The sequence below is a fragment of the Haliotis asinina genome, chromosome 15 (assembly GCF_037392515.1).
Source record: "Haliotis asinina isolate JCU_RB_2024 chromosome 15, JCU_Hal_asi_v2, whole genome shotgun sequence".
Classification (NCBI taxonomy): Eukaryota; Metazoa; Mollusca; class Gastropoda; order Lepetellida; family Haliotidae; genus Haliotis; species Haliotis asinina.
In genome coordinates this window covers 24443185-24464122 of record NC_090294.1, presented here as the reverse complement: position 1 = coordinate 24464122, position 20938 = coordinate 24443185, and the positions used below count along the sequence as shown (strand labels likewise).

The 20938-nt window shown below is 38.5% G+C and overlaps 1 protein-coding gene across 1 annotated transcript in view; it reads left to right on the top strand.

Annotated features, from left to right (window-relative positions):
• Positions 1-11710, top strand: part of LOC137264928 (uncharacterized) — a 45231-nt gene extending 33521 nt beyond the window's left edge. Inside the window, exons 6-8 of the mRNA XM_067800281.1 lie at positions 1928-2391; positions 4648-4856; positions 5513-11710. Coding sequence (XP_067656382.1) covers positions 1928-2391; positions 4648-4856; positions 5513-5612 — 773 coding nt within the window. The 3' untranslated portion in view covers positions 5613-11710. The remainder of the gene's footprint in view (positions 1-1927; positions 2392-4647; positions 4857-5512) is intronic.
• Positions 11711-20938: the final 9228 nt, after the last annotated feature.

Here is a 20938-nt window from a genome sequence, read left to right as displayed (position 1 = left end):
GACAAATCATTGATAGTGATGTCATACGTCAAAATTGTTGTACATGTTCGGCAATTTCTTTTCAGGTCATTTGAACAAGATTAAACACAATCGCCCTATCCTTCCAATTACACTTTCACTACTATGATGTATATTTTGCACATCATTCAGGTATTTTTTGATGAAACTAATTTCAGTATCTATATTTAGCCTTTACACATGTTATTAGATGATCACACGTAGCAATTACTGCAACATGTGCTGTAGTTCCTGTCGTGTACATGTTCATTGGAGCCATTGCTACATTAGGCTTTCAAGAAATGCAGACTTAGAGTTCTCCTTTCCCTCGATTTGTGTTTGCAAAATATCAGTAATTTCTATAAATCATACATATGTCAGTGTTATTCGAGATAGAGAATTACTGCTGTTACGGTTAAGAATTTACCGTGACAAACAATGTATGAAATCCCCTTGTGAACTAGCAAAACAGAGCAAAGACAAGTCATAAACGTTCAAATTGTATTATTATGCAACGAGAGCAAGGTATACAAAGTCACAAGTCAATAGTCACAATGCTGATTACAAATACAATTTTAGAGAGACAAAATCTAAGTTTATAGGTCTCGAAAATACAATATATCAAACTCACCAAAGTCTCAATACGAGAGGTAATCAACTATGCAGGATGTCAACATAGCGATCGATGTGACAGCAGATAATGTAGGTCAGGTGTTGATGGGTTTTCAAGCGTTGGCGGTGATGTATCCTCCAGGACATATGAATGAGTGTCGCCCTCAACACGGCAACCAGCCTTTTTATATATTCTAAGTGATTTCCCGAAAGTTCAGGCACACACAACTATCGTCAACACGATAGAATGCCCTTGAATAAGTCTCCCGGAAGTAAACACATAGAAAACTAGGAGCAGATAAATTTCGGGAAACCAGAATCCTAAAAATGTTGACCAGCTATTAGAATGAAATATGACCCATCATATTTAATATTCAAAACACTAAACATTGTGACCAAATAATAATTATTACTGAATTAATAACAAAATATACAGAAAATACACACTGCTAACACTACCATGAAGTACCGAATGAGTTGCTGTTGGCAGCAGGGCACAGTAAAGTGTATCTCACTTGTAATCAGGGTAAATTCTAATTAATAGAAGAGCGCCGAGCCAGTCAGAAAGCGACTTTCATGTGTGAGGTAAGATATCGCCCTTTTTACTTGATATTGTAATTTGGGTGACAATATTCCAACAAACAAAGATGAGCGATTGATTCACAAACATTCCTTTTTTGGACATCAAACATTGACATTATATTATAACAACAAGTAAAAGACATTCCAAGGAAGAAAGATTGAGCACGGATCATTTAAGTTGTATTGCTGAACGGAATAGACAGTGTTTGAAGTACTAGTTCACATTGTTTGATCTCACTGAACCACGTTCAACAGGACTGCCAACTGGCATCCACGTAAGATTGTGTCATGTTTTCTGCTTCCCCTTTCAAATGGTCTCTGCATCCAGCGAACTAGAACAAGTTTCATGACACTAATCCTCAAATCAGCACTTTTGTTATTGTCTTTTGTCTTGAGATTAGATGGCACTTTGATGGCATATCTCTCGGTGAATTGCCTCCATACATTAATAAATGCACGCATTTTCATTTTGAGGTTTGCACTCGCATTGTATTTAATAGACACATTAGTTTGTAGATTTACACTATGACGCAACAATGCATGATGCTTGTTTGTCTCCATACAATGGTAAGGTGTTATGACATTGTTACATCACCATTCAGGTATGATCCATGGAACCTTATTGCTGTATTTGTGCAATATCTGTTTTGACTGATCCATCCGAATTGAAGTTTACAGACACCAAGCTTCAAGTTACACTTTTCAGAATAACCAGGAAGTACTTTTATGTTTTCAGTTAAACTTGAAGATTTTGCCAAAGCCTTTTGTCACGTTACTACAGAAGTTATGAGGGAAAGGAGAGTACCTGAAATCCACTTGATCGAAAAAAATCCCAAGGTTATTGCCAAACTCAAGGAAGTCTTTGATTCCCATCTGACCCTGGAATCAGAGGAGGATACCATGGACATAAATATGGCTGGAGCTACAGGAGGGGAGAAGGAGTGCTCAATCTGCAAGGATTCATGCAAGGATCCCAAAACCCTGAAGTGTGGGCACAGGTTCTGCAGAGAATGTATTGATCACTATTTCAACAATTACAAGCCTGTGTGTCCAAATTGTGGTGCCATTTATGGACCAGTGTCAGGGAACATGCCAGATGGCAAAATGTATGTCAGAGTGAATTCTTACAGTCATCTCCCGGGACATCCATCTGACGGAACTATTTCTATCACATACAGCATACCAAACGGAATTCAAAAAGTAAGTGACATACATGTTACATTCAAATAGTGAATGCATTTACTGCTGATGGCTCAACAGCATGTTCATTTTCCTTCATCTGACATTTTTACAGAAAATATTGTACTCTGTACATGTCTTTGGTCAAAAACATTTAAGTAAGAACTTTCCTTAAATTTAGATCACTGACTTTCTTAATCAGCATATCCAGAAACACACCATAAAGTGATGCTAATACGTTTACAATTTAATTGTTAATTGCAATTATTCTTATGTCACTCACATCATAACTTTGACACTTAAGAGTCATGATGACTCCCAGATTACTGTGCCTTTGGGGCACTGACTTGTTTTTTACTATGCATATGTCTCATTTGTAAATTATTCCCAAGAAAGAATTACTCGGTTAACCATGAGTGGTGCTCTTAAAACATTTGTAAGTCTGGGAGGGCAACATTAGCTTTGACTGTCCTGTGACTTCCTTTATGAAAATTATATCCTTTATTGTATAGTGTGTATTTGGACATGTACTCTCAAACCTACATGATTGAAAAAATGAAATGACTGAAGGTCTGGGGTAGAATAGGCCTTCAGCAACCCATACTTGCCATGAAAGGCAACTCACAGGATTGGGTGGTCAGGCTCCCTGACTTGGTTGACACATTTCATGGGTTCCCAATTGCACAGACCGATGCTCATGCTGTTGATCACCAGATTGTCTGGTCCAGGCTCAATTATTTACAGACCGGTGCCATATAGCTCAAATATTGCTAAGTGAGACATAAAACTAAACTCACTCATGAAGAATGAAATTTTAATGAAACTTTGCTAGCAGTGATGTTCCACTGATGCTCAGTATGCCATTTGATGATGTTGTGGATGTGTGGTTTATGTTGCTGCAAAAATCAAGGTTTTGATATCACACATATGAATTCTTTGAAGTTCATTTAGAAGTGAAATACATGAGAATGAAGATTTTTTAGGATATCAACTTCTTTATTATGAGAACACGACATTTCGGATTTTAATGCTTACTCGAGGCATTTAGAGGTCGGTATTCTAATATACAACAAAATGTTATGGATGTCAACTTCTTCTTTATTGTTTTCACATTTCTGGGCTATTCCTTGCCCCTTCGTCAGGTGGATGCTAACTAGCAGTTAAACAGGATATATATACTAGTAATGTACATGAAGCCAGAGAGGTGAGTTAAGCATGTATATACAACTGAAACATAGCAGATGAAAAGAGAAGTAAAATATACAAAAGCTGGTATGGTGTTGTTACAGTGGATTAAGCAATAGAAGCCAATGTATTTGGTTGCTGTAGAATAGTGGGGGGTGATAGTCTAACAATATACAAAGCTAGGACAAGATACTACGGGTGGGATGATGCTGTAACAGTGGATTAGCAGGTGATTGAATTGGTGAAGCCTTGTGTCTAATTGATTTCTCAGGCATTGGGTAGGTAAACCCCTTGGTCTCTGTTCATCTGTGGGGCTAATCTCTTGATGTTGATGGCTTCTGAGAGTTTGCGTCATCGCCAATCATGGACTTTCGACGCTATGATTGTAGTTGCTTGCCAGTCAATGGAGTGTGATGGATTGTTGACAATATGTTCAGGAAGGGCTGACTTTAGATCTGATTTTTCTTCTGAGGTTCTGTGCTCTTTCAGCCTGATGTCTATGGGGCGAGATGTCTCTCCTACATAGCTACTTCCACAGTCACACATAAGCTTGTAGATGCAGCCCCTGGTCTTGTGAGTGGTCTTGGTTGGTGTATGTCTGCCATTGGCCTTCAGAATGGTCTTGAGTGTATTGTCAGACTTACAGGTCACATCTATACTGGTAGTTTTCTTGAGTAGGCAGCTGATGTAGTGGCTAATCTGACCTTCGTAGGGAATGTTAATTCTAACTGGGGATGGTTCAGGCATTCTTCTTGGTGTTGCAGGGTTGATGATATGGTTCTGTCTAGAAGATTAGGGATGATGTAACATAAGGATATAACATCCTTATCATCATCCCTAATAATGTAGATCCCACTTGTTACTTTGCTATTGTTTTACCTGTACATATAAATATATCTCTGTACCCCATTCTCATTCACCTGATGAAGGAATAAGCATTAACTCCGAAATGTCGTGTTCTCAAAATAAAGAAGTTGATATCCTAAAACATCTTCATTCTCACACATATGAATGTTTAACAGATTCATGAATTCTTGCAACCAATTGCTGTGCTTCAAATAGATACAATAGCTACATTATGTTTTATTGCAGGAAGAACATCCAAACCCAGGCAAACCTTACATAGGGGCATATTGGACTGCATATCTACCAAATTCGTTTGAAGGGGAAAAAGTTCTTCGCCTGTTGAAGGTGGCATTTGACAGACACTTAACATTTACTGTTGGCAGATCTGTCACAACTGGTGTTGAGAATAAAGTTACATGGAATGATATCCACCACAAAACTTCACATTCTGGAAAGTAAGTACTGACTGTTTCAATTCTGCAGTTAGTCTTTAGGTTAATAGCAACAAAAAATTTAGAACAGAACAGACCATTAGCATCAACTGGTCAAGACTATGAGTATATTGAACCTGAACATTGGTAATGTTTCTGACATGTGTAACTGATTCTTACCCCTTTCCAGAGTGTTTAAAGATAGGAAACCATGGTATTTAAGTGTACTTGCACATGCCATGAGAGTACAATTTACAAAGCATTAATGCTTAATGCTTCAGAAATGAAGGAGTGGCATTATGTCTGTTGTTTTGAAATTTGCTTTTGTCCACTGTAGAGTATGTACCAATTGTATGAACATTTCGAAACCTTGCACTGAAGCAAACACAAATACTAGGCTAAAACTAAATGTGGTTAAGATCATAAGTAAATATGTGTAGTTTAGTTTTAAGAAAGTGTGTGAATATTTCGCTGTGAACAAAGATCAACAATTGCTCATGTTTACTCACACACACTCAAAAAAAACAAAACGACAGAGAATATAAACGACAAAAAAGATTGTATATAAAAAGGCAAAGTCACTTGTCAGTTAAATCTGTGAACAGTTCGGTTAGCAAGCTGAGATTTTGCACATACATACCTTTACAGTTGAGTGGCAATTTCATTTCTCTGTTTTGTAGTTTTGGCTACCCTGACCCTGATTACTTGAGGAGAGTCCATGAGGAACTTGCTGCTAAAGGGGTGACTGAGGCAGACATTGACTGGAGCACACCAGTGTGAAGGTTCTAAATACCCTTCACTGTGATATTTCTGATACATTATTGCATGTTTTCAGTATAGGCTGTCAATGTAACTGCTATGATGTTGCACGAGTGTTGCCAAAATCAGCATATATCATATCTTGGTTATTCATAATTCACTCATTCATCTTTATGTTTTAGGGCAGTTAGTACATTTGACCTTATTCATTCAGTTGCAAATTACCTTCTACTACCTTTCAGTTCCATTGCTTTATATTGTTGATATGTGCATAAAACCCTGTACAGAATTAACGGGAAAATGACCGAAACTTCATATGTACCATTGCATGATGGCAGAAGACTGCAGATAATGAACATGTATATTTTTGTCTGACAGTGCTAAACTGCCATTAACATAGGTGAGCGGACATCCCAGATAACATTTTTGTAAAGTATGCCGACAGATATTTGGCATTGTAGTATCTGATAGCTTGTCTAAAGTATGAAGACAGACATCCCACAGCATGTTATCAAATACCATGTGTAAGTAGGCAGAAAGCAATCCCACAGTATGTTTCGTTATTGCAGTTGTGTACAGGCACACAGATACTGTGTTATCTGATGGCATGTGTAAAATAGGCAGACATCCCATAGGCTGTTATCTAATTGATTGTGCAAGTGGGCACACAGACATCCAACAGTACCAGTATCTTATCTGATAGCATGTGTAAAATAGACATATATCCCACATTATATTATCTGATGGCATATGTAAAATAGACAGACACATATCCCACAGTATGTTATCCGATAGCATGGGTAAATAGACAGGCATGTACCCCCCAGTATATTATCTTAGAGCATATATGAAATAGGCAGACATATATCCCATAGTATGTTATCTGATAGCATGGGAAAATAGACAGGCATGTACCCCCCAGTATATTATCTTATAGCATATGTGAAATAGGCAGACATATATCCCATAGTATGTTATCTGATAGCATGGGAAAATAGACAGGCATGTACCCCCCAGTATATTATCTTAGAGCATATATGAAATAGGCAGACATATATCCCATAGTATGTTATCTAATAGCATGTGTGAAATGGGCAGATGTCCTACAGTCTGCTATGTGATAGCATGTGTAAACTCGGAAGACAGATATCCCACAGTATGTTATGTGGTATCACATGTAAGAAAGGTCTCGGCAAGGCCTTTCAAGTGAGTGTCCAGATCAAGTTATACTTTGTAATTGCCCAGATCAGACTGTATATTGAAATGTTCTTTAAATTTACACTCTGTTGCTTATGTATGATATTTTGCATATTGTACCTTGAAATCAGATGTTGTTTGATATATATCTCATGTGTACCCTTGCATTGCACCATCTTATTATCAGTACATTGATGAATATGGAAATTGGTCACGTCACTCTTACATTTTCAAATGTATTATTTTTATCAAGGTGACAGATTCAGAAACTCACCACATGATGTGTTGATGTTGTACTTTCTGTTGGATGTTCAAATGAAACAGAATCCTGGAGTAGCTGTTGTTGTCATGGTTGCGTTATATAAAGCTGCATGTGTACAGAATATGACAAGATGCATCATGATGGATATGACTCATACCATACCTTAACAAAGTTATGATGATACGGAAGTATGTCTATCTTCATATCTGACACAATAGCTTCACTTCGAAAGCATAGTCTGGTGTTTAGAGCATCACACTGCCTATCTATAGTTTGTCATACTACAGCTGTTACTTATGGTAATAACAGCTCCTTAAAACAGTTTGAATTTTATTTAGCCTCTTCTTGTTTTCCCTTTCATATTATGGTTCCAATAATGCTATGAGCACTGCTCAGAAACACAGAATCTTTCTTTCCTATTCCAGTGCTATATTTGTCTTGTGATTTATGAGTTGAAGGAAAGTATTTACAAATATCTCTCACGACTGCATCTACTGTATGATGTGATGCTGAAAGCATCAGTACATGGAATTTTCACTTGTTTACTGATAGGATGTGAAGAGTAAGTAAGAAAACCTGCTGGCATCGTTCCATGGAAACCTTCGGGACAACAACATATGCATCCGGTTGAGAAATGTTGTAAATCCCAGATCTGTTCCCTGTCCCAACCCACCAGGTCATCATTAGATGAGAGAACATAACTGATACATAGCAGAGAAAACTGAACTAATTGGTCACATTTGATTTCTTGATTGTTTGTCATGGTAGCCAGAATACTATGGATGTTCCTTATCTTGTCAGTCTTTATTATTATTTTTTATTTCATTTTATTTTATTTTTTGGCAGTGTTTAGTTACCTGGATCACACACTAGATTATTGTCATCCCACTGTATGTACTGTCATAGATCTATGAATTATATCTTCTACAAGTTTTGTTTTCATGAAGTTTAAATACTTCAAAAGACTTCAGTTGTTATTCCGCACATATATCACATTTGATTTCTTGATTGTTTGTCATGGTAGCTGGAATAGTATCGATGTTCCTTATCTTGTCAGTCTTTATTATTTTTTATTTCATTTTATTTTATTTTTTGGTCACATTCGATTTCTTGATTGTCATGAAATTGAAATTGAAATTGACCTTAGAACTTGACCAACATGAACAAATTAATTGAACTGAAACATTTAGTATTCAAGTCATCGCCAAAGGTCATTCTAACTTATAGTCAGTTTGTCCATATGTAAATGGAGGTGGGGTAATGTATAATTTGTGCATTGCAATGTTTGTAAATATTATTTAGAAAGTGGATAATATTATTGAAAGACCTGTTAACAAGATATTAGCTCATTGTGTGTTATTTTGAATGGTACTGACTTAGATCACATTCTGTTTATTTTAGACAAATTTAAATTGAAATCAGTTTCTTTTTCATTTTTCAGTGTGGAAGCATAAATGATTATTATCAATAATGTGCAAAATATGATGCTTAAATTTTAGATTGACTGACATTGTAGAAGCCAGGTATGTTGCAAGTCTGGAAAACACTGTAGTCGAATTCTGTTATTCATTAGTGGAAGCTTGTTTCGATGATTAATTATTGTTAACATCAAGTAATTGTGTAGCATTATTTTCAATCAAATTACAGATATACATGTATGTCATCATTTCTTTATTTTCTGGTACTTATTTGTGACTGGAGAGCTCAAACAGAATGCTGTACTTATACCAGTGGTAATTAATTTCTTATAGACCTGTGTTTTTCATATGGATTTCATTGTTTATTGTATATATTTTATATATGTACATTGGATAGCATTTTGATTATTGCAAGCATTTTAGTTCCTCCGTTACTGGAGATTGCCGAGTTGTGGATTTCAACTTCACTATTCTGATAAAGACAGGACAAACTGTATGGATGAGCATATTATTCATATTATACTTTATTCAGGTGAAGCGACATCTCAATACAGGTTCTTGTATCGTTGTGAGCTATTCTGTCTGTAAACTTTTGATACTTTGGTGCTAATACCTAGTAGCCTTCTGAAAGTGAAGAAATTTAAATCCATGTCAATTCCATCTTTGAGTGGCAGTTTTGAAGCTGGGAAATAAAATATTGTCAACCTTTATGTGTGACAACTTTGTTCATATCATGTAGCACTCATGAACTTACAGGGGCGGTGTGGTAGCCTTGTGGTTAAAGCGGTCGCTCGTTACGCCGAAGACCTGGGTTTGATTCGCCACATGGGTACAATCTGTGAGGCCCATTTTCTGATGTCCCCTGCAGTGATATCACTGAAATATTGCTAAACGCAGCGTAAAACTAAACTCACTCACTCACTCACGAAAGTACAGAGTTTGTGATCTGTAAATTTATAAAGTCACCACTGATACTTGAGTTCCAGAAATGCCACTTATAGATATTGTACTGATTTCAAAACTCTGTATATGTGAGAATGTGATTCAACATTTTCTCAATATGACCCTGTTATGTCCACTTGTCTTAAGTACGTTGTTTTAAAGAAAAAGCTAATCTAAGCTTTTTAATGATTTTATTACATCAGTTTTGAACATTATTTTGTTATCACTTCCCAAATATTTATTTGTTGTTATTTGTGTTGTTATTTGTGATTGGTGGAATTGTTCTATGACAGGTTCTTTGTGATATTAGTGTCATTGTACAATCTAATCCCAGTGAGAATCAGTTCACATTTTCTTCCATATTACAAACTAGTTTAGATGACTGGACCTTTAGTCAATAATTCTAACCAATTTGTTGTCTTTGCAATAGTATTACTTAAAAGATTTTAAGGTTTTGCCGATTTGCTAGTTTCCCTTGTGTGGACAAACACCATTATCATCAAGTTATGATTGCTATTAAGCTGTTTGAGTGGATTCCTTTAGTGGCAACTACATTATAGATATGTGAAAATTCATGTTGCCAAATTGAAAACCGTAACACATATGTTCCACAAAATGACTCAGCAAGTGGTATACAGGATTCATTTCCATAATAGCACATTTTTAACACAATCAATATGTGTTAACATTATTTAAGAATGCATTCAAATTTGAAACTCATCCCTCAAACCCAACATTTTGTGACATGCTGATACAACTCCTTACAAGGTTTTCCTTTAGTTTTAATAACATCTTGGTACTATCTCTGGGTGAAAGCTGAATATATATTATTTTGATGGTAACACACTTACCCATATAAATTGACAAGGAGAGGGCTTGGCAGTAGGGAAAATAATGTGGTTCAGGGACTGTGAGGCAGTCTTGGTGGATGCATATGTTCTTGTGATTCTTTAAATGGTACGTAAAATGTGTCTGTGTGTTTGCATGTGTGCTTGCATAATCTTTAGAGTGACATATGCATGATGATTGTTCAAATTATGCTAATATGTGTAATTAAAGGATATTTGATATTTTATCTGATTTGATATCTATCTGATTTGGTTTTCTGTAAATTAAACCTAGCAACATCAGCACTCTTAAAATACGTAAGTCTGACAGTGATTTCTAGATAGGTGTTCAGGTCAGGTCTAAGCGTCTGAATAAACTGTAATTGACGGAGAGAAGATCACTATTTTATTCACCTCAAGAAGTATTGTGAAATAGGAACGAACCCTACATGATTGGTACTTTGAAGATTTGAAAGCTAAATCATTCCACTAAGGTAGATGGTGTGTGATAGTTCTACTGGAAATGAAAAGGCACAGTTGAGAGAACGAATCATGAGGCAAAGCATTGAATGTGAATGTAAATGTGTTTGGAATAATAAAACAACCATATGTTTGTGACTCAAACATTCTGTAACAGTATCAGTTGACTTGGTGATTAACAAGGAGTACCCAGTAACATTTGACGAAAATGTGAAAGCAGAAGTATCTGGAAACAAACAAGCAAATTTGGTAGAAACCCTAAGGAGATGAAAATTCAGATGGATTTCGACAAATTGATCAACTTGAGAACCATTGTGTGGACTCAGCCCTCTACATTTGTTAGGATTATGGGGAAATATGTTATTAAAACCTTTCTACTAGATATCTAATTGTGCCAGCACTTACATATTCTTTTTATGATGTTATATGATAGTTTTCAGATTTATTGTTGTAGCTTTCCCATTAATGTATTTTTACTATAAACATTCTTAAAGATATATACTTTTTCAATTGCGCTTGGTAGTGTTATGATGATGATATGTTATGGTGATATTGATGGTTAAGGTTGATATGTAACTGTTCAAATGACCTTATCCCTCTGAAAGCTTTTATTTAGGCTTAGGATATTTGATATTTGTCGGATAGATCTCCATGTAACCATTTTGAACACAGCTCCAGTAAAGATTCAGTAGTTTTGTAAAATTGCTACAAGTATAGAGGGATGAAGTGATTTAAAGACATGATGTCAGACACTAAGAGTTTTCTTTCTGGTGTGGTGTTTGCTTAAAATATTATTAAGTTTGGAAAATGTCAACCTCACATGTGTTGAACAGTATGGATGTATTCCTTAAGTTCATCACGCATGTCAAGAGGTCTTTCAATACAATTCTGTTGTATGCTAAAGAGACTTGTCATGAGTCACCTGAAAAAGATTACAGTTTGTAAGGTTGTTACATTTTCCATAGCTTGAATAAAATTTCAAGAAAAAAGACACTAACTTGTTTGTTATTCATGTATACTTGAGCCATTAGTTAAGGCCAAGCTATTGGTAACACTATTTCTTCAAAGTTGTAAAGTCTTTGTTTTAGTTTGAAATGAGCTAAGTCAAATTAATAACTTCACACTCAGAAATTTGTTAACTGTATTGACTGTAAAGACATTGTCAAAGACGCACTGATCTGTAGCACATGCAAATGGGTTTTGGACCAAAAGTGTCACTTGTTACAGGCCACTTGTTACGTGAGCATGTGAGTCACATGCTTTTGTGTTCACGCATGGAAGGGTGACAAACCAGGAAAATTGGTTCAAACAAGAACTGATACAGTGAATTTCAATGCCATGACCGTCAAATGTTCAGCTTTAGCGTGCTGTTGGCATGCTGCACATGGGTGTGTCGACAGCTGATGTTACGAGGGTGATGGAATGCACACGCCAGACCATCCATAATCTGTGGACACTGCTGAAAGTAACGGGCCAATCAACGGGTTCCACATTTGATCGTCCCCGACCGTGTAGAGCATGTGTGACGTCACAAGCAGAAGACCGCTATATTCGCAATCGATTAGTAACTGCAACATCCAGAAATGAACTGTCCCAAGGTAGAGCGTCTGTGCAAACCATATGTAATCACCTGCAAGCCGTTCACCATATACAGCGACCATATCATGGACCCATTCTTACACCCTCGCACCGACGTCAACGACAGTTGTGGGCACGACGGCACTTGAGATGTATCAGAGGCAGTGGAGTAGGTTTGTGTTTACTGATAAATCCAGATTCTCTCTACGATTCGCAAATGGCAAGATCAGAGTGTGGAGGAGACGTGGTGAATGTCACCCCCAGTGTTGTGTACAGGGACTGATTCGGAGACGGAAGTATTATGGTGTGGGTGCCATTTTTGTCATACACGTTATTGACATCCAACTCCGAGAACAGTATCCAAGTTGTAATTTACCATTCTCACTCTTAGACGTTTGGATGACTGTTCTGGACGATTTGGTCACACTGTGGACCTGATTTTTAAGGAACTTTGTCATCGTGGTTCTCAGAATTGATTAATTCCTTAGTTAATCCATTCTTTGCATATCTGGCGACCATCTAACGGGTGTGAAGTTTTTAATTTGGTTCTGTTTATTTATGTACATTTGAATGTTTCACAAACTTCCTGGCGAGCATGGAAAACACATTAGACCACTGAAATGTATTTATTACAGTCTTTCATGTTGCCATTCTGTTACAAATCGCACATATTTGATTAAAATTGTCAGTATGGAAATCCTTTTAATGTCACATATTTACAGATGCAAGTTGCTCTATCCATGCAAAGTGGATGACATTATATATTACGTATGCATTTATGTTTTTGTCACTGCCGTTCACTATTCAGGTAGCTGAGCCGGGTTTGATTACTTCCTGAAAGGTGTCAGGCCATTTGGCATTTGGAATCTGGTCAAACTCAGCAGCTGGTTGCTGTCCGCTTTAATGTGAGTCAGGGTGTTGTTGGTAGACTGGCAGAGTTTTCAAGCCAGTGGGTGCGTGAAATACGGACATCGACTAGATTGCCTCAAAGAGGCACAAGTCCGAGAAAATAGCACATGATTAATACATACACCGTGTAACGAAACATTGCATTACGCAACCAACCTTCAGACAAAACGATTCAACGTTAACAGTGTAAGATTATCCATCGTTCGTCGACGTTTAAGAACAGTTGGACCTGCAGTTCATCCACAATGACGTCACTGGCAGGCGTGTTTGAGATGGAGTATACATTATGTCCGCGGGAATCAACGCCAGTGGTCTATTGTGACAGGTATTTGAACTTTTTTTGTCTGCATGTCACGATGTATCGCGTTTGCCAACACAGTAAACAATACGATGACACTTTGAGTTCTGTTATTTCTAAGAAACATTTCCTTACATATGCTATATATCACTTGACCCTTTATAAATAACAGCTAGTGTGTACAAGATATCACGAGTTTGCAAATTACGTTTAGTTTATTGAGTGATCATTTAATATTTGAGGGTGTTTTTTTCCTTATTCTTCTAATGTCATTGGTCTTGTTTTGTTGTGTAAATCTTTTTTCTCAGTTGGCAAATGACCTTGTTTAACAACAACTTGAAAATCGTATACCGCAGAATCAGCAAAGTCAGCAGTGCCATCAAAATGTAGTCTCATTAGGATCACAGTTTAATGCAACATACACCTACAGGAGTTGGTACTTGTCATTGTCATGCTTCCTAATCATACTGACATGACATAGTCAGTGCATCTCATAACCCTATCAGTAACATATGGACCATGGTACATAATGACTAAGAATCTTAAAACTGTATGGCTGGGACTGAAATTTCACTTTTTGAGAATGTTGTCATAACATCCTTTATTTTGTCCTGTGAGCCTTACCTTTTGGCTATTCCACCGTCCCGACTTTGGAAGAACAATTTGGTGCCCCTTCCATTCATCATCAGCAGGAATATTTGGCGGTCTCCATTTCCTTACTCAAATGTCATTCCTAAAATAATAGTCGAAACCACGTTAGCTTTTTCTGACAGGAGTGCCCAGTTAGCAAGACTATTGAGTTCCGGGTAACATCCCTGTGCTTTAACCATCTGCTCCTTACCCAGAACTGGTTAAACATCATCCGACCTGTCAGTAGGTGAAACGATCAGCCCAAGCACGAAGAAGATTAACACGAAACAAATAAAATATCTGGAAGGATTTGATAAATATTTTCAGTACATTCCGAAGTGATCATGACAAACCACACGGTCAGCCATAATTGTCAAAAACATTTCAGTCTACATACAAGGAGGGTTTCTCCTATCTTAGTTACCCGGATGTCAAATTTGTCTTCGAATTCACAGTATCACTGTATAAACCTGGAGCCAAACTTTTTAACAATTAGCTGATGACCTCCCAAATAGTGACAACATGCCATGAACGCCGAGTTTGAACATCATTAATATCCCATAGGTCGGAAAAGGCCGTACCGTTGGACTTTTTACCTGACATAAACCTTTCAACACCACCTTCGAAGATGGGCGGAATTAGCCATATCATTTGTTGAGGCGTTGAAAAAAAGCTTCGATTTCTTTTAGGCAGAACATATTCAATAGCAATACAATAACAAAGACAATATTACATACTAAAAATGCAGCGGTAATGGCAATAAAGTTGCAACAATATTCATCTACACATAACACCAACAGTGGTCAACCTTAAAAAGGTCTGCAGTGGGTGTCTATGGGAAAATTATGATCTTCACAGACTGCTTGTCTTCAGATGACATTGCCAAGCGCATGCCCTTGCATATATATGAACAAGCTTCTAGAAGTTATTCCAGTTGCTCTAGATGTTGGATGACTCTTGGGGTTCAGTTCCTCAACAGTAACTGGCAAAGAACTGTTCAGTAGTGAATCTCAAAAGATGCAATGTAATACAAGTACACTTTGTTTTGCAATGGATTTTAGTGCTAAATGACATCATACTTTGATATTGACCCATCCAAAGTATTTGATTTTAATAACAAGAACAAATAAAACTTTCATAAACATAAGAAATGTATGCTGAAGGCGCAGCCTTTTTTCATTTGTTGAATTATACTATACGTAGTCAAAAAGTAACTTCACAATCCTTTTTAGATGTAATTTTTAGAAATGATGAATAATTTCTTTCTGATGATGCATCTATGTATCCGAAATTGGATCCCTGTCTTTCGACTCTAGAAAAACGTTAGCAAAACCCATTGAAACCCATCCCATCCATTCGTCGTGCAAATGACGTTAGTGCCAGTCGATCACGTGATCTTCGCATCGAAGTTTGCTTCATTTGCACGTGTTTGCATTGGCTTTAAGAATTGAAAAACCCTTTTAAACCACGGTACTTTAAATGCAACGATTGTCAAATGTGCAACGTGAACGTGCCGTTGGCATGTTGCGAGCGGGAAGATCAGTTATTGACGTCGCAAGATCAATGGGATGCAGCCGTCGTACTGTGTATGACTTGCGAGGTCGTCTACAACAAACTGGCACCACTTCTGATCGCCCAAGGTTGGGTGGTCCATTTGTGACGTCTTGAGTAGAAGACCGTCAAATCGTCGTATGTCACCTACGTGACAGATTTCTGAAAGCTACACGAACCGGGGCTGAGATGTTTAGACTGTCGACTGTCCTCACAGACCTTTCGAAATCGGTTGCGAGCCGATCGACGTCCATATTGTCACATTCTGGATACCCATGTTTTGGAACGGCGGTGTAGCCTAATGGAACTGTTTGTGGCACCGTCAGTGTATCGAGTACATCACACAGATCTCAGCAATGAAATAATAGCAATTTCACCATCGTATTATATGTGTTTTCTGTCGTCTGACCTTTCTTTGAAATCAAAGTAGACGAAACATGTTGGATTGTATCTGAAAATTTCTGAAATGTAGACATCAAATGCTGTAACAGCTGAAATACTGTTGAATGTAGTCTGAATATTTATGCATAGATTTACATGTGAAATAGACGAGGAGTTTTCACTTGTCTCAGGGCAATTCAGTGGAAGTGAAGTTGGAAGTGATCGGAGAACAATCCTTTGTTGTGACTTTGCAAGTTCCATTCTCGTTTAGAAAGAAATTGGTCAGGAAGAAGGATAGCACAATTGGTGCACATTTGAATACCCGTTCTTCGTCTAAATGACTCCGAGTTTTTACGAAGAGGCGGTCTATGATTTCATATGTAGTTTCATCTGTACTTTTCAGATGACATTGGCTGTTGGTTTGTTTAAATTATTTTGGACCTTGAAAATAGAGATGAAGTTTTGTCTTTCCCCGGCATAATTCGTGGCTAGGGTCCCATTTTTCCTCGAATGAAGTTTTTCTTCGGACTGTGTTACTTACGTGGGGAATGTTCTAAACAGGCGATTTTTCATTTGAATTCAATTTCAATTCACATTAAAATAAGACTGTCATTAGTTTTCAGAATCACGCGTGATAATCACATGTAGGCGCATTTCATCCACGATGATCCTGACATTGTACGTTGATTCCAAGGTGAAACTAAAACGTTCACCGGGAATCAATCAGTAAAGAAAAGAATATGGGAAAACAACAAACAAAAGATAGGCTGTAATTAACAGTTGTATTCTATAATAAAGAAATCAATACAAATAAGTACAAAATAGAGGCACAAACTACTATGTACAGGAACAGTGATTATATCAACAAAGACAATGACGGTAATAGTCACATCTCAGCACACCAATGTGACTTGTAATTATAGGCGACCCGTGAAGGTCCCGGGGTAGAATAGGCCTTCAGCAACCCATGCTTGCCATAAAAGGTGACTATGCTTGTCGTCAGAGGCGACTAACGGAATCGGGTGGTCAGACTCGCTGACTTGGTTGACACATGTCCTCGGTTCCCAATTGCTCCGATCGATGCATCATGTTGTTGATCACTTGATTGTCTGGTCCAGACTCGATTATTTACAGACCGTCACCATATAGCTGGAATATTGCTAAGTGCGACGTAAAACTAAACTCACTCACTAACTGTAATTATAGACCTCTTATAGAGTTTATGATCAGCACACAGTGGTGGTCTCCTGGTTACTTGAGGTTTAAAAGGTGTATATTTTTATTCATTTCAGTGGAATGAGTGAGTATAGTTTTAATCCGCTTTTAGCAATATTCCAGCAATATCACGGCGGGGGACACCAGAAAATGGGCTTGACATATTGTACCCAGGTGGGGAATCGAACCCGGTTCTTCGCTGACGAGCGAACGCTTTCACCACTAGGCTACCCCGCCGCCCCATTTCAGTTGAACATGTACAAAAGTATATGAATGTGGTTCGAATTAAGGAATAATAATGTTGGCATTACAGACAGTATAGACTAGCATAACAAACACGGTAGGCAGTGCGTGATACACTTATAAGAGAAAGTATAGTCAGCCTGTAAGATAACTACATTCGCCTGAAGTTCACCTGCATGATTTGCAGCCGTACCAACCCTGACTTCCGTCCTGTCAGTGCAAGGATAGCGAAGAATCTACTGCAAGAACACAACAACAGGCCGCCACGTTGTTACGACGCAAATTGTAATAACGCGGCAAAATGTAATAAACTGCGGCAAATTGTAATAATACCGCGGCAAATTATAATATCACACACGTCCAAGCTATACGTCCAATGTAATCGAGCTGGATGACATGGTCAAAACAACACATCAGTTTGGTTTGCACTCTTCACAGATGAGTTCAAGGTTTCTCAACAGAGACTGGCGCCGGCGTGCTTATCAACGTTGGTTGCCACGCAAAAGCAAATCTTTCAGCATGTGTTTTCATATAAAACTGACAGTCATTTTCAGTTACTTCTGTAATACAAGTAGATAACAGCAAATATTTCATAACTAATATCATCTTTCTCTTAACCATATATGATATGATTATTAGGGTATAGATGTACAGAACAGCGTTAGCGGTAAGTCTAATGTTGAAGTATCGGACTTACCATCACCTTAGCTCAAAGGTTACCCTGTACACCGCACGCAGATGTTTTGTTGCGGATGCTACCTCTTCACCTGCCGCAAAAGTCCAGCAAAAGTGTAAAAATGTCCATGCTTCCACGAAAACTACCAGTCAACATACAATGGTTTCGCGTCATCTATAAGGCCATGTCCGTCCGTCATGTTCTGTTTCCGAATCCAAAGTCTGCGTTCCACCAAGAAATACATAAAACGGTGTTGTGTACCTGTGCACGTAACAGATGGTAGACGTAGTTGTGGAAACAACCCAAACCAATCAGTCACGCACAGGTGTAGTTGTGGTTATGTTTGGGAGTTGTGAGGTGTGACACATGTGTCATTCACCTGCACCTGTGGATTATTAAACCTCCCGCGGACGATTGTGAGCTAATTGACATTGATGAATATTATTCAGCAATAACATGTACTATCTTGCATGCCAGCAGGGAGACACTACCAATGAAATCATTCAGGTCATTTCTGAAGCCATACTGGAAGAAAATCGTGAATGATTCTCATAATTACATGACTTCTAAGCGCGCTGTTTGGCTTGCTGAAGGCAAACCTCGTGGCTGTACATACACGTCCTACAGAGATTACAAAGCAGCAAAATCTGAGTTCAGGAAGCACATGAGACGAGCAAGTGACAACCACATCTCACAGACTTTCCGAGAACTCGAACAACCATGACCTTGATATCCGAACCTTTTGGAATCGTGTGCGGTCAATCAGAGGGGGGGGCACGAGTCAACACTTTCCCCAATATTGTATCAAGGGACAGTGCACAGTGATCCAGAAGCCATGTTTGATGCTTGGGCTAGCCATTTTCAGGATGTATATACTGCCAAAGACCGAGACAATTTCAATTCTTCCTTCTGTAAGCAGATAGAATCCCTAGTTAAGGAGATCCGTGTTAAATGCAAGGAAGAACGTGATCCACAACCAATGAAATTCAAAGAGTTGGAAGTCACTGAGTGCTGTACCAAGCTGAAGAACAATAAAGCTGGTGGTGCTGACAAGATCGTATACGAACACCTAAAGTATGGTGGCAGAACCCTGATATTTCACTTGGCAACTCTCTACAACATCATTCTTGAATCTGGACATATCCCGACAGCTTGGCGTGAGAGCATCCTGGTACCTCTGTACAAAGGTGGTAATAAATCAAAGAAAGATCCGAACTCTTACCGTGGCATATCACTCTCCCCTGTGTTGTCCAAAGTGTTTGAGATGGTGCTCTTGTCTCGACTGGACGGTCTAAATCAAACTGACACTTTTCCTCACCCACAGCAAATGGCATATCAATCTCAGTTATCTGCCCTTCACACATCCTTCAACCTGCAAGAGACGATACACCATTACCACGAGCGAAAGGAGGATATCCACGTTGTGTTCCTGGATACATCAAAGGCCTTTGACACAGTATGGCACAATGGTTTGAAATATAAGTTATTCGAGAGTGGAATCAAAGGTTCCTTGTGGACTGTTCTTGACGACATGTACACTGGAATGAGGTGTCAAGTGTTCCTTGACTCAATGTATTCTAGGCCCATCCCCATGATGCAGGGCATCAGGCAAGGAGGTGTGCTGTCAGGCAAGTTGTACCTGCTGTACATAAACTCCCTGCTCCAGAAACTCTCTCAATCGAACCTTGATGCTGCTGTGATGGACTTAAGTGAGTGTTCTCCCACTCAGGCAGATGATGTGGCACTCATTTCATCAAGGGTTTCTGCCCTTAGAGAAATGGTGAGGATTTCGGAGGAGTACAGCAACGACTGGAGATATGTACTGTCAACCGCCAAGAGTGAAATAGTGACTTTTCCATACCGACCGAGATCTCAACAACTATAGCAGGTTGAAGTTAAGTTGTATGACCAACCTCTCCCATAGAAGGATACAATCCGTCATGTTGGAATAGTCTTGTCAAGTAACATGTCAAGCATAGAGCATGTGACGCAAGCTGCCATTTCCTTGCGGTCCGGCGTGAGATCACTGACAGCTTGTGGGTTTCACCCACGATTTACAAACCCAATCATCAGCCTGACGGTTGTAAGCCGTGTGTATCTTCCCAAAGCCCTGTACGGGTCGGAGTTGTATACTAACCTTTCCAAAGTTGAGATCTTAAAGCTGGAAAGATCTTACAGACATGTCATTAAGTCAATCCAAGACCTACCTCGTACCACTCGAACTGATAGTTGTCTTGGACTCCTTGGAGTGTTGCCCCTAGAGGCAGTTATAGATCAGCGGAAGTTGTGTTTCCTGGGTGGTCTCTTGAACATGAACCACAAATATCTCCCTCACAAACTGTTCGTATCCCGGTTGATGTGCTACTTACACAACGTCTCATCGTCATCCGTCGGATATGTGCCTGATGTAGTCAGGGTGCTCAAGAAATACCTGCTCTATTGTCACTTGGAAAAATTCCTAGAATTAGGATGCTTCTTGGGACGTTTTAAGTGGAGGAAAATAGTGAAGACGTCAGTCAGAGAGTATCATGTGGCACAGTGGAACCGTCGGCTGGCAGATGACCCTGGCCTTCACAAGTTCCACCGGATACATCGCCGGCTTGAAGTCCATCCTGCATGGACAGTGTCATTGCTTGACGCATCACTCAGACAGCAAGCTATCTTTGTTATCAAAGCTTGCGCGACAGTGATAGACTTGTGTGAAACAAGACTGAGTCATCGGTGTGGTTTGATGTATGAT